The sequence below is a fragment of the Gracilinanus agilis genome, chromosome 4 (genome assembly GCF_016433145.1).
Source record: "Gracilinanus agilis isolate LMUSP501 chromosome 4, AgileGrace, whole genome shotgun sequence".
NCBI classification, from domain to species: domain Eukaryota; kingdom Metazoa; phylum Chordata; class Mammalia; order Didelphimorphia; family Didelphidae; genus Gracilinanus; species Gracilinanus agilis.
This window is the reverse complement of record NC_058133.1, coordinates 68891372-68906868: the sequence shown is the minus strand read 5'-3', so window position 1 is coordinate 68906868 and position 15497 is coordinate 68891372. Positions and strand designations below refer to the sequence as shown.

At 40.1% G+C, this 15497-nt stretch overlaps 1 protein-coding gene across 1 annotated transcript in view; it reads right to left on the bottom strand.

The window, feature by feature from the left end:
• The window catches only part of TNN (tenascin N), a 71095-nt gene that overhangs the window by 37638 nt on the left and 17960 nt on the right, over positions 1-15497 (bottom strand). Inside the window, exons 6-8 of the mRNA XM_044674888.1 lie at positions 8039-8302; positions 5858-6121; positions 2843-3106 (exon numbers count right to left, since the gene is read on the bottom strand). Of these exons, the coding sequence (XP_044530823.1) occupies positions 2843-3106; positions 5858-6121; positions 8039-8302 (792 nt within the window). The remainder of the gene's footprint in view (positions 1-2842; positions 3107-5857; positions 6122-8038; positions 8303-15497) is intronic.

Genomic DNA, 15497 nt, shown 5'->3' with positions numbered 1-15497 from the left:
GGAGAATTTCCAAGACCATTATCAAAACTATCTATTCTCAATAGCCACCTGGGGAATTCTATGGAGCAGCAAGTAACTGTTTCCTTTCTTTATGGTCTATTTCTATAACTTGCAATTTCTCAGAATTGGAAGAATTGGATCTCTCTTTGGAGCAGTATTTGGAGCTATAAGATAAAATCACTGATTACATTGACTTCCAGGGGAATTTTCAGATCATTCATTTATTATTTCATTTAGGGCTTCTTTTCTGAAGAGTTTAGTGTATCTTTTAGTAAGATTTCAGGAAATGGAGATTCCAGGAAAAAACTGAACAAGTTCCTTAAAGGTCCACTGTTGATATCTCTCTCTCTCTCTCTCTCTCTCTCTCTCTCTCTCTCTCTCTTTCTCTCTCTGTCTCCCTGTGAATCTGTCTCTCTATGAATCTGTATATCTCTGTCTGTCTCTCTGTCTCTCTCTGTTTTTCTGTCTCTGTCTCTCCCTTTCTCTCTTTCTCCAGAACTGAAACCACCTCTGCCATCTCCCTGTGTCTATCATATCCTTAAAGCTTCTGAATAACTTATTCCATGTTCAGGCTACATTACCTTGACACCATAAACAGATCAGAATACACCTGTAATAATGGCAGGGAATCAGAGGATTATCATTGGTCTCCTAGTCTGGACCATATGGAGCTCTGAGGATGCTGACTGGTCCCCTTGCTAAAGAAGATTGCAAACCAAAGGCTTCCGGTTGGTCCCCTTATATCTTCCCCTGGATTGGCTACTGAACATCAGGGTACCTACTTAGTAGAATTTAAAGGGAGAGGCAACATCAACTCTCACTTTCTTCTTCCTCCCTTACCAAGGGACCTAGAATTCTGAGAGCTGTTGCTTAGGCTCCGATGATGAGAGAAGAGACTCTCTAGCTGTCTCTAACGTTTTCTGGTTTTGTCTTTGTTTCTCTGAGCACAGGTACTGTAGGAGTAGGGTCAGATGGCAATGGTTTCTACCCAGTCCCAGATCAGGAGGAGAAGCAGGCAAACTTGACTGGATGGGAGGGGCAAGAGCAAGTGGAGTACTCCACCTCCCCCACACTGGAAGCAGTTGGAAACAGTTAACAGAATACTCTCAGAGCTGGTTATGGAGGCTATTCAAGCTTGGTAAATTCTGGGCCAAGATGGTAAGTGGATAGGGACTAAACCCCTTGTGATAACAACTTTCTTTGTATAAATTATTCTCCCACAGGATAGGAGTGTTTGAGGTTAAGGTCTTCTACAGATCAGACCACAGGCTCTAGGACCGAGATAGCTCCAACTCCAGCTCCAGCTTGGATGTATTACTTGACTTGGTGAAATGAAGGTAGTATGACCCCAAGTTAACGGGATACAAGCTCTATCTCTCACAAACCAAATGAATTTAATGATTAGAGGGAACAGGGAGAAGGGAACCAGGTTTGAGGAAAGAGAAGGGAAGGTAAATTAACTGAAACCGCTAAATACAGGCTAGCCACACATTCCCCAGGGTGGGGATTGGGGAGATGTATATTGAATGGCTGAATGTCTATCTAAGCCCCTAAATAATCTTCCTTCTAAAACCTAAACAGCTAAACTGAAGGTAGACAGTGATCTTGCTTGAAGGTCTATCTTGAGGATAGCTATCAAAGTAAAGCAGCTCCTGGCTGTCAGAGACTAAATGCTTCAAGCCCCTGAAGCTACACAGAGTGTGTGTGCCAAGAGCCAAGAGTCAAGAGTCAAGACCCTTGCAAGAGGGGTGAACCCGGCTTTTATACCAAGACTCCAACTGCCCTTAACTGCCCCCTCCCTTGGAGTTCTGGGGGGCACTATGGAATTCTGTGATGCAGCTTGAACCCCTCTCAGAAACATGGATGTTACAGTACCCAAACAGCAATCTTGAAGTGGACATTTCTAGCTTCTGTGGTTCCCTTGTTGACTTGAGGGATTTGGGAGTCATTAAGAAGTCCAGGTGAATGGCAGCAGGAGGTGTTCCCTGTAGTTTCAACATCTCTCTATATAGGAGGTGACTTCAGCCAAGAGAGTGAGCCCTGTCTCACTAGAAATATGAACCTTGAGGGGTGTAGCTCAAATGGTACAGAGCCAAAGTGGGGGTGCTCTAGGCTTGTCAACAAACATTTATTAAGCACTTACTATGTGCCAGGCATAGTGCTAAGCCTGAGAAACATAAAAACAAGCAAAAAAAAAGATATCCCCTGCCCTCAAAGAGCATACATTCTAATGGAAGATGATAGCATATAAAAAAAGATCTAAAAGGGAGGAAGGGTAAGGAAGAAGACCAGAAAGTCAGAAGCAGAGCCAGGAAAGGAGAGAAGGAATGAGTTTTTCTACCTTAGTCATTTCCTCAAAATGGAAACTCTGTCAGAAACTCACCAATGGGAGGAGGGTCCTTCAAAATGTTTCACGTTTTGATATTTTAAATGTCAATCAGCCAAGCAAGGATAACAGGAGTTATGAGCTGTGGTTTTATTTTAAGTCTTTGTCAATGCATACTTGTAGCTAGGAGGCGAAATGAGAAAGAGATTGTGTCTGGGTATACACAATTTAAGTGTCTGAGACAGTTTTTGAACTCAGTTCTTAGTGTCTCCAGGTCCAAAGCTCTACCCATTGTGCCTCCTGAATTGCCTCTAAAATGGAATGATTTTGCCAGTTACTAGAATTTGGTCCTTGGAAAATTATTTAGTCTCTCTATGACTAAATTGCCTCTTTTATAAAACAAAGATAAAACTCAAAATACCTACCACAGGATTGTTATCAAGAAAGCACTCTGATCTATAAAACTAATACAAAAAGTGATCTGTTACCCGTAATGATACTGTTACTTGTGATTACCTGTTGGAGCTTTGGTGTTGGCTTTCTTGCTTTCTCGGTCTCCCTTCACAGCCCAGACATAAACTGTATAATCCACTCCTGGCCTCAGGTCTGTCAGGATAGTTGTGGTCTCATCTTTCCCCACTGGTATTTCCCGGGTCTCTCCATCAGCTGAAGAGTAGCGTACCATGTACTTGTCTATGACAGCTTGGACTGGGTCCCAGGATATAGTTGCTGTGTCCTCTGTCACCCGATCAGTTATCAGATTCTTGGGATCATCAATTTCTTTAAGAAAAAGGATAAGCTTTGGCACCAAATTAGCCATTCCCACAATCCATCCTTATGCAGATGGGCAGAGAGAACAAGCTTCTAGAAATATAGGACTTGAGAATCATAGGGCACGAGAGCTGAAAGGGACCATATCAGAGCACTCTTCAGTCAACAATATTATTTCCTTCATGGACTAGGAATGGGGAGGGAAGCTAAGGGGACAGAAAGAAGGTAGTTCCTGGATTTAGAACTCCCCAAATTATGAGTAGAACAGTTTCTCTTCAGTAGCCTTTCCATACAGCAAAACCATTGAGTAAATTGATCTGTCCCATACCATCTAAGGCACAAATTTCTTATTTAAAGACCATCCTGGCTCTTTGGGCATTATTTTCCCTCCCTTTCTGCAATCCAGCCACACACCATATGTGGTTCCTTGTACATGACACTCTACTCCATGCCTGAAATGAGTTCCCTCCTTACCTCTCCCTAATGGAACCCCTCTCTTTCTTCAAGATAACAATAATAAAAGCTAGTATATATATAGTGCTTACTATGTGGCAAGTATTGTGCTTTATAATTATTATTTCATTTGATCCTCACAGCAACCTTAGGAAGAAGGTGCTATTATTGTTCCCATTTTACAGATGAAAAAGCTGAGGCAAATAGAGCACTACTTTCCATGTGAAGCTTTTCTTGATCCCATCCACCAACTACTAGTGTCCTCCTTCCCCAACTACCTTATATTTAACTACATTGTTATTTATTGTCTTTTTTATTATGCATTCATTTATAAGGTTTATTGTCCTCCCCATTAGAATATAAGCTCCCTGAGAAGTGTTGTGAGGAAGTTTACTACATTATTATTTAGGAGACCTAGCAGGAAGGGCTGGAGAATTCTAAATGGAATGGGGAAGCAAGAAGTGTGGCCTCTCTCTCTGAGACAGACTCCATGGTGGTTGGGACAAGTTGTAACTGATCCTGGGAGACCTCAGAGGAAGTGGAGTTTGCACCCAGATTTCTTGATATCCTGAAGGAAGACTGTCATCTACTTGTGGGAGATTTTTGGTAGAGACTCTTAATCCCAACCTGGTTGAGTTGGGTTGGGTTAGCTCCCAGAATCTACCCACCTGAAGGAGTACAGCTAGTGGTCCTGGAAGAGCCGCAACATCGCTGGAGTGTGTCAGGACTCTGCTGTGAGGATTCCCACTTCAGTCCTGCTATTCTCTGGGCCCTGCCTTGTTTAGGTCTCAGTTGAGTGTAGATAAGTCCCTCCCCTGACTCTGTGGTTTGCCCATAGTCTGGAAGCATAGAAACCCCTATTCCCATCCTTTAGACCATAGTTCCCTTAATTAAATTTGTTACAAACTCTCTTGTCATTTGCCTGCTGGCTTTCTCAGACCCCTTGTCTAGATGGGGCAGGGTGACAGTTAGACCTAACTGTCACTTCTGTCAACAGTCATTTTCCTTAACAGTTAAACCCAGTTTCCCTAACTTGTTAAGTCCCCATCTATTGTCCATTCCTGTCTCCTACTCACCCTTCTGAATCCACATATAATATTTTAGTTAAGTCCCCTGGTTTTCCCCATAAGAGAAGAGGAATCATTTCATTCACTGTATTTGTGTCCCCAGACTGTACCATAGAGCTTTGCATATAATAGGTGCTTTTTAAATGCTTATTAATCAACTTATTGATTGATTTTATGTAGAACTTTTTTTTTTAATTCTTACCTTCCATCTTGGAGTCAATACTTTGTATTGGCTCCAAGGCAGAAGAGTGGTAAGGGCTAAGCAATGGGGGTCAAGTGACTTGCCCAGGGTCACACAGCTGGGAAGTGTCTGAGGCCAGATTTGAACCCAGGACCTCCCATCTCTAGGCCTGGCTCTCAATCCACTGAGCTACCCAGCTGCCCCCTAGAACTTCTTTGTGGAGATCATTACTTTCTTTTTTGTAAGTATCCTAGAAACAGTATATGAGAGTCTCAATAAGCAAACTTTGGCAAAAGTTTAATGTCTCCTAAAGGAGGATAATTCATTCAAAATGCATGTCATCCATCCATATAATAGAGGCCATGTAAACATAACAGTAGTGCCAGTACCATGAGCATACTGCCATCTTGCTGTTTTTCTCAGATCCTTAATATTTAAACAGTAAGTTATTCTAATTTTTATCACAGATACCAGACATCAGTGATCTTAGAACTGACCACCAAGTGGCCACCTATGAATGAGAAAATAATTGGGGCAGGGAATGTTTGTTTCCATTAACAAAAAAAGTCATGAAAAAACCACTGACATACTTACAGAATGTAGGGTATAAAATTATTTCTGCCACTTGAGAGTTTTGTGATCCAGGACAAATTATTTCAACTCATCCTCAGTTTACTTATTATAAAATTAAGATAATAATACTCATTGGAGCAGCTAAATGGCAAAGTGAAATGAGTGCTTGGTCTGAATTCAGGAAAGCATCCTCCTGAGTTCAAATCCAGTTACAGACACTTTCTAGCTGTGTGACTCTGGGCAAGTCACCTGTTTGCCTCAATTTCCTCATCTGTAAAATCAGCTGAAGCCAAATGGCAAACCACTCCAGTATCTTTGCCAAGAAAACCCCAAATAGGGTCACAAAAAAAGTTAGATATGACTGAAAAAATGACTGAACAACAACAATAATACTTATTAGTTATAGGTTCTTTTTTTAAAAGCATATTATAGACAGAAAAGTGTTACCTTATGTGAGCTAGTGATGATAACATTTATTTCCATTACCTGTTGGGGCTTTGGTGTTGGCTTTCTTGCTCTCTTGGTTCCCTTTCTCCGCCCAGACATAGACAGTATAATCCATGCCTGGCCTCAAGCCAGTCAGTACAGTGGTAGTCTTGTCTTTAGCCACTGGTATCTCCTTGGTCTCTCCATCAGCAGAGGTGTAGCGCACCAGATACCTATCTATGATAGCCTGAACAGGATCCCAGGAGATGGTGGCTGTATCCTCAGTTACACGTTCAGTTACCAGGTTGTTTGGGCTGTCAATTTCTTTAAGATAAGTATCAGAAAGACAAATTTAATGATTCTGATTCTAAAATTCCACCATATGGACAAATAAGGATTATCTGGCCAAAAAAAAATGTCTAAATACATTTAGCTACGCTGTCTGCATTTTCCCATCTTAAAATCAGAACACATGGCCTGACACGTGTTTTTTCAAAACTTCTTTAGAAGTATTTTCTTTTCTTTAAACAAGGACCTTCCCAGGAAAACCCAGGATATAGTTGCCTTAATTGCATGCCAAGGGTTGTGGTAGTTTAAGCCTTTAACCCAGTGGTCTGAAATTCCAAGGCTGAGTTAATATCCTATAATCAAGAGTAGGTCTTTTAGATAAAATCCACATTCCATTTTAGCTGCTAGAACTTTGTCCTCAAATTGTCTGATTAAGACGTTCTAATCAATCCCCAGTTTCCTCTGCTCCTCATTCTTATGTAATAGACTAGTTCCTGTTCTTTGAACTTCAAAGTCCTTTTCATTCGATGATTCCTCATTTCAATAGCATGGGTAATCCTGCCACCAATACAGAGAGCCATCCATCTCTCCAGACCTTAGCACACAGTGAGTGCTGTGGCTAAAAAAAAGTCATCGTCTGTTGGCCAACCATTTAGAGATGAGCCTCTACAAAATGACTTTGCCTAGATTAGGACAATAGCTACACTATTCATTGCCAGGCAATATGAAGATATTTTTGATCAAATATTTGGAGAGGGGGGAACCACGAACAGTTAGGGTTGATCAGGAAAGTCCTCTCATAAAAGGAGACACTTGAGTAGAACCCCAGAGCCTAAAAAAAGAAACAGCTCAATCCAAAGGGAGAATGTAGGCCAGTCCATATCAAGAGATTGCTCTAAAAGTACGTTCTGCCTAAATGGTAGCCATCCAGCATTTAAAATATTGTTTCTTGTGCCAAATGCCAATTCCTCTTCAAAACCAAATACTGAGCTTACAATTATGTTGATGGCAAAGGGAAGTGCCTTAACTACAAATGAACCTGTTTTCAATAACCACCTGTCAAAAAGACTTTTCTTTTCAGCTTTAGAAACATGAGTGGTCCTGGATTAATGGATAGCACCAGGCAGGGTAAAGGGTTGAACAGAGAAAGAATTACACGGCTGCTCTAGAATGAAGTCCTGTGGTGTCTATGGACCTCACTGTTGGCTAAATGTCTATAGGAAGGATGTAAGCACGTAGGATTTATGAAAGCTTAACGGCATATTCCGTACATTTGTTTCTATTGCACTGGAATGCCAACCACCCCCTTATTCTTTGAAAAAGGCCTAGATTATTTGCACAGTACCACAGTCACTGCAAACCAAGATAAGCTTTCAACTCTTTTGTTGGCCAAATGTTTCAAGCTTTCATGTCCAGAAATGAAAATTAGAATGTGTCAGCTCATTCTAGGAAAACACTGCATGAACCTCCAGTCCAATTAAGTATGACCTACAATATGGGGGGGAAACAACTACGTATGTGCAAAAGCCTATTGGAGGCTAAAAAGGCAAAATTTAATTATAAAAAGAAATCACGTTTGTTTCTCTGAATATTTTGACACCCCAGCTGTCAAAACTGGGCACCAGTCTTCTGCAAAATCACCCTTCTCCCTGAGGGAGTTTCTCAGCTTTAATTTTTTCTTCTCTCCTTATGAGAGTCAGCATAACGTAGTTCTCTAGACATGAGATCTTGAACCATGGGATTCGATATCACTCCCAAAACCCTGTAACCAGAGACAAAGCATTGACCTCTCCAAGTCTCAGCTTCCTCATCTATAAAGTTGAACTAAAAATGCCTGTACTTCAGAGGATTATTGCAAAGATCAAGGACTTGCCAAACTTAAAGCCTGTATATAATGTATTTATATATAATATATTTACATCTACTTATTTGTATTTCAGCTGTCACTGTTACCTGTTAGGGCCTTGGTATTGGCTTTCTTACTCTCTTGGTTCCCCTTCTCTGCCCAGACATGGACAGTATACTCCATGCCTGGATTCAAGCCTGTCAGAACAGTGCTGCTCTTGTCTTTCTCCACCGGCGTTGACTTGATTTCTCCTTCAGCAGAGGTGTAGCGCACCACGTACCTATCTATGACAGCCTGGACTGGATCCCAGGAGACAGTAGCTGTATCCTCTGTCACTCGATCAGTCACTACATTTGTGGGACTGTCAATTCCTTTTTAAAATATTTGAAAGAGGAAAGTTAGCACTAGAGGAATCTTTGGGGGTTGTAGGTAAGGGAGTCAGGCTGGCACAAAAATGTTCCTTGTCTTGCCATTTCTTTCCTTATAGGAAAACTTGTCAGAAGCTTGTGTATGCTTTTCCTTTCTCCCTTTTGCTTAAATTCTTTCATAAGATATGGAGTGCTGTCTCACATCCAGATACATGCTAAGGGTGTCTAGGTGACACAGTATAGGACTTGGAGCCAGGAAGGACTAAGTTCAAATCCTGTCTCAGACTTAGAAACTGTAATTTTGGTGAAGCCACTTGACCTCTCTTTGCCTTGGTTTCTTCATCTGAAAATGGGAATAATAATAGCACCTAACTGGTTGAGTAAGGATCAAATGAGAAAACACGTGGAGAGCTCTTTGCAAACTTTCATGCACTGTCTAAATGGATCTCTTATAGGTACACAAAGGTCTTAAAAAAAAATAAAACTGTAATGTCAAGAGAAATCTCCAGAGAATCTAGGTGAAGCCTCCACAACTACATTCAGAAGGGTGATATCTCTGACATCTTTTTATAACACATAACAGAGATGATCAGGGGAGCCCCTTGATTTGCTGGGGGTAAGGGGGGCACCTCCCAGACCATTCATTGCTCATGTGCTCCAACCCCTCTCTAAAGGAAAAGTTCTCTGATGCTTTGTTGGACATTGAAGATATGCTTTACTGAGATGACACAGAAACTCTTTGTGGCTAATAACCACGACTAAGGATTGTGTCAAAGATTCCTAGTGACAGATCTAGGAAAAGCTGTCCACCCAGTGAATTACAAGAGTCATTGAAGAGGAATAGCCCCTTTTTCAGGAGATTCTCTTTCAGCAGTTTGACCCCCTTAGACACCATGTCGGAGGAAGGAGAAGAGAGTCGGGGATTTCACTCAAGAGGAACCTCCTGCTTTGATGTGCCACATCATTTCAAGAAGGCACAGATTCTCTAGCAAAGGACCAGAGATCATAGGAGGAGGTCAGCATGCATGTACAGCTCCATGAGAACTGCCTTACTCTGGCAAATGAAGTGGTTCCCCTGATTATTCTTCTACCTTAATAGCCTCTCTCTATGCTTCTCACCTTCAGGACAGCAGGCACATACCCGGTACTTTGGAGGTATTGGGGATGGGAATTAAAACTAAAATGAAGCATTTGAATCCATATAAAGTTAGATTAAAAAAAGAAAGAAACTTTTGGAACAGAAATAAGAATGTTCCAGAGAACAGGAAGAGCGATCAGGACTTCCTTTATCTGTCTCAAATTTTTTCTTAATATGCACAGACTTGAACAGTGACCCACATCCATATGATGTAGGCACTTACCTACCCTTCCCTAACCATGACACCCCATTCCAAAGTCTACATCACATCCTCAGGGACTACAAGAACTATACTAAATAGGAAAGGTTACTGTATGTTTGGGGTATTCAACCATAGGGTGAAGAGGATGAAAGGAAAGAAGGAAGTGCTATCTGAGTTGGAATGAATGAAAAGCAAAACATATTCCTTTACCCTCTTCTTTCTTCCTGCTTCCAATATAATGTTGGCTACTGGAAAAAAAGCTAGCTCACTTAGCAATACTGCCACTTCCCAATACCCAGGAATAAGTGTCATGCAATAAATGAATGTGGAAAGGTGGGTAATTTGGGATGTTCCATGATAGAATCTTCAAGAAGGCAGGCCATTGCTAGAAGAGGCAAGCTCAGCAACTCCAAAACCACCCAGCATTATGTCAAAAAGCTGTGGGTATGATTAAGCAAATTTTCCATTCCAGATCCAAAGTCTGGATACTCATTGAATAACTATGGACTCCTGGCCAAGTTAGAAATGAGTAACAGATGTATGAGCTGCTAGAAAGACTTCTCCCTCATAGCCTTCTGGTCTGACCTCCTCCACATATTAAAGGAACAGCCTTCTACTATTAGAAACCAGAAACCTAAACTGGGACCTACCTCTGACCAAGCTAGAAGAAGAAAAGATCCCAAAGCTTAGACATATTTGGCCAACCTTTAGATTTCAATTCTTCATTATAATATAGGTAGACATCCCATTTCTTCAAGGGATAGGAACAGGGACTAGACAGGCAATTTCACTGTTATAAGGAGCTCCTTAGTGAGAAAGTCCCTCTATCAAAAAAAGCTCATCACTTTTTCTGTACCTTATATTCTTAAAGAATTGCCTAGAGAGCTGAGAGTTTAAGTGATTTGCCTGGAAGGAAACTCAATTTATAAAAATCTGAATTTAAATAACAGACAGTTTGGGAAGGACTTGTGACATTACAAAGGGATGTATACCAGTTTGCATAGTGAAAGATTGGATTAAGTCCACACATTGCCAATGGTACTGCCCAGCAGCATATGCCCTAAATCAAGGAGGCTAGAATTAATATATTCATCCCATGATTTATCTTTTGACTTTTTCTGTTAGGTGATGATGAATTGTAGGAGCTAATCTTGGAATATTAGGAATTCAAGGGGGAAAATGGTTTTTGTGCTGGTCACAAGGAAATTAATGTGAAAGTATACTATAGGCTTCTAATCAAATTCTGTTTCTTTCTGAAAGGGTATATAGCAGCATCTTATGCCAAGATTTCAGCTGAGCCCAAAGCTAGAGATAGTGACTCTGGCCAGATGTTAAAGTCATGCACTCCGCCAAGGAGTATGCTACAGGGGTCTAGAGGAGGCATCATATGCCATGAGAAGCAGTTTGGGGATATCACCTAAAGGTACTGGTGGAAAAGAAACTGCACTGAAGGGGTAAGCCACCCAGACCAGATGGGTTCATATTACTGTTATTTTTCACTTGCAGTTTCTATGAGTATCTACTCTTCCCATTGACTGTGTGTCCATGTGGGAGAGTGTATCCCAGGCTTATGGAGAGATGTTTTGTTGTAACTTTTCTTTCTATGTCATTTTGATAATACCTTTGCTTTGAGTAATTGTTTCCTTTGTCTGCTATTTCAAAAAGTAACCACAGATAGAACCTTATGAACTATATGTTTATGTGTGCTGACTCAAAGAGTACCTTGCACATGGTAAAGCAGTCCTCTGAGGGACCTGACCTGAAATTTCAGGTTCTGAGGGTGTTTCTGGGAATGCTAGTCCATCTATTTCCTGCATCCCCAACACAAAACTGACAATTTTTTTCTCGCCCATTTCAATTATGTTTCATTATATCTTAAAGAAACAACTTGCCTCACCCTGGGTTGCCTATTTTCTCCTTATTTCCTGCCTTCAACTCATAGAATATTCAGTGGCTGAAAATTTAAATTTTGGTCCCCAAGGAAATTACTAAAATGATTCTGCCACTAATTCTTATCTATGATTCATTGAAAAATAGAGAATGTCTAAAAATGTTTTTAATAAAAAGAAAAGAAAAATGGAAAATGTATGCATGTCAACTCCTCCTCTAACACAAGAATTGCCTGAGCAGCCTAAGTCATATCAAGGTTGTTTTCCATCATCCAGTCCCCTAGCCCAGCAAATAAAAAGTGGTAAAGAAAATAGCTTGTAAGTTTGCAACCTGGCTGCATGCAAGGATTGTCTTTTTGCCTTGTCTCATCATTGGATGTAAACTATGGATCCTAAGAATAATTTCTCCATAAAACCCAAAGGCAAAAAATATAAATCAGGTCCTACCTCCCTAGAGCAAACTGGAGCAGCATTGTGATTAGTAAAGGTCTGCAAGGGGATTCAGTGTTAGATCTCAGTGGTCAATGTGCCTGGGTCCTAAGGTATGTGCGCATGTATTATAAAGACAACCACTACAATATTTCTACAGACAGTTAAGGTAAATAAGACTTGAAGAAAATCAGAGACAATCCTCTTCTAGTCTCTAAAGAATAGGATATGGCATTGTGGGACAGGTAACGATTTAGCCTTCTGGATTATTCAGCATGTAAGTCTGGATTAGCATTGGAAGAAAAAAAATTTAATTGTGACTAGCTTTAAAGTTTTCTTCTTTTGTTAACTGAATAATAAGCAAAAACCAAACAATAAAGAATAAAAGACAAGAATGAAAGAGAGTCTTATTTTCTTGATCAGATCCTTTAGCTAATCATTTATTAATATGCCCTGTGACAGCTGGGCCACCATGGTAACTGAATTCAGGAACAGCTTTATACTCTGAGCTGCCAATAGATTTTTAAAAAATCATATGTACAGCTGGCCTACTTACAGAACCCTCCTTCACCCTGACTGTGAATCTGAAGTGGCAGGAACTCTAGAGAAGTACAAGGTCTACTTTGTTGAGTATTGTTTTGTCATTATACAGCCAGGCAAAGCTAGAATAAGGCATTTGCTATGCCTAGGTAATGCTGGGGAAAATTGTGCTCAGTTCTTTTTTTAAAAGTATGTCCCAGTATTACAATCTACCATAGGCTTTGATTCTTCGCCATAATTCCTGGAACTTGACATCCCAGAATAAATACCTATGTGCTATGGAATAAGTTCTCCAAAGCACAAAGGTATTTGTTTGATTCTGGCAAGCAAAACATATTTATTTATAAAGCAAAATATTAAGTAGGATTAAGGTGTATTTTTGGTATAATCTTGAGCAGATAAAGAGAATTGGTTGCAGCCATTGGGGCTAATTAATAATGAGCTGGACCCCAAATTAAACGGGAGTAGAACAGGCTAGATTGTTCTTTTAATGACCCCACATGTCTCCTTGAAACAAAGACTCATCTTTATAATGCCAATAAATTCTACCAGTGTTGTATGGATGTGAGACATGGAACAATATAGTCTCTGAAGAATTTAATATATCACTAGGAGATAATGGTGAATTTGAGAAGGCAACAGCACATTATGAAGGGGAAATTATGAAGGGAGTAAAGGATACTATCAAAGAAAAATATGAGAGAAAGATGGGAGAATGAGAGATAACTGCTGGACAGCATATGTCCTCCATTGGTATCCTCACAATGACAAGGGAAGTCCATTAAGCATATTCTCTATTAAATAAATGGTTAAAATATGAAAAAGCAGTTTTCAAAGGAAGAAATCTAAGCTATCAACAAACTTATGAAAAATGCTCTAAATCTAATAATTAGAGAAATGTAAATTAAATCAGCTTTAATGTTCCCACTACCAGGAAACCCTGTGCTTGCCCAGAGGCACCAGTCAGCTACAGCTGAGTCAATAGATACATTTCCCCCCCTTTGATTCCCCTGGATGCTTTATTGTGGTCCATGGCCCTGGGGCTGTTATGAGTCAGACCAACCTCATGCTGGTAGGCAATAAAAGCAAAAAAAGTTAACATTTTTAATTTTAAAGGATTTGTGTCTGGCCACCAGTTCTTAAAGTCTGACATCAGCCTCTAATGTCAAAGTGTGGGGCTAGGACAAGAGGGCCTATTTGGGGGGGGGGGGGGAAGGAGGTTTTGGTCATCTTTTTTTAGCCAAGAAAATAAGTCTGAAAGGGTTGTACTATATTCCAGGTGAAAGGTTTGATCACAAATTTCTCTTTGTAAAATATAAAAAAATATAAAAAAAACTGTTCAGTTTTTTAAAATTAAGCTGAGTTAGATCTTAGCTTGATAAATAAAACTAATGTCCATTATAGTAGAGTATTCGATAATACAATTCCCATGGTGCACACCCTCATGAAATGTTCTCTGTGACTATTTTTGAGAAGCCTATGTCAGTGAACTAGCAGGGAGAATTGCTTTTTCTCGTAACATTTCCTGCATTCCTTTGGCATAATATTAGTCAATGGTGTTCTATACCCACATCTTTCCCTTTTCGTGATCCAGAGGTTCAGACTCCTCAGCTATACTTGGAGAATTGGAAGGACACCAAGGAGAAAGTTTTACAAGATGGCTGAAGGTAGATGGCTCCAAGTAGGAAAGCAATCTTTTTCTCTTGTTTTCCCTATATTTAATAATGTGTGACCAAAAGATGTTGAGTATCTGAGGTCTATCACTGAAGAAGGTTAAAACCATAGTTGTCACCTTAGACAGGAGAGTCCAGGTTTAATGTTATTTTTCAGTTGGTACAGTCATGTCTGACTCTTCATGACCCCATTTGGGGTTTTCTTGGCAAAGATACTGGAGTAATTTGCCATTTCTTTCTCCAGTTCATTTTATAGATGAGGAAATGGAGGCAGAGTAACACAGCTAATAAGTGTCTGAGGCCATATTTGAACTCAGGAAGATAAAACTTTTTGACTCTTGGTCCAGCATTCTGAACTCCTTACCACCTAGTTGCCCAGGTTTAAGGGAGCTCTTAAGTCATAAATTTCATAATTTTAAAATATTTTGAGCAATATTCTATATTACCCCCTAGCTATATTCTGAACCAGACTTTCACAAATTTAAATAGTTCAACAATACCACACGGAAGTAGTGAGGGGAACAATCTAGGTCTTTGCAGTCTGGATGCTCTCCATTTTTCAAAGAAGATATTGCATTCTTTTGGGAGATTTATCTCATACAATCAAGAGATGGGAACTCTGATGTCTACTGGTGTGGTTGTGGCACTACCTGTTAAGACAAATCTATTGTGCCTTCTTGCTAGATAATTAAAACATTAACACATTGTCTTCCTATAGACTTAAGGAGGCAGTATGAGGGTCAGTTTGAACTGCTGCCCCTGTCGAAGTGCTCCAAGGGTCCCATGAAAGGTAGCAAGGTATCACGCTTACCAGGATCCTTAATCTGCTACCATATAATTTTTCCACCTATTGACCCTCGTTTTGTAATCTGAGGTCAACAAAAGCAGGATGAATCCCTCTTCTATATAACCTCAAGATAACTGAAAACTCCTCTCATGCCCCCCCTCCTCCTATTCCTTCTAGCTTCATTCACACACTCAAGTTTTCATTTCTCTGCACTAAATAGTTCCTTCCACCCAGAAATTAACGTAGAAAGACCTGAGTTCAAATTTGCTCTCATACATTTACTAGCTCTGTGACTCTAGGCAAATCACATAATCCTTATCAGCCTCAGTTTTCCTCATCTGCAAAATATACCTGCCTCCCAAGGCTGTCATAAGGATAAAGCCAGATAATATTTGCAAAGAGCTTTGCAAATCTTAAGCTCTATGGAAGTGCCAACAGTATGTTAGTCTTTAGTTCTCTCATTATCTTGGACAATCTCTTCTAGGCCTGCTTCAACTTGTCACTATCCTTCCTAAAATGTCCTACATAGAATTGAACATG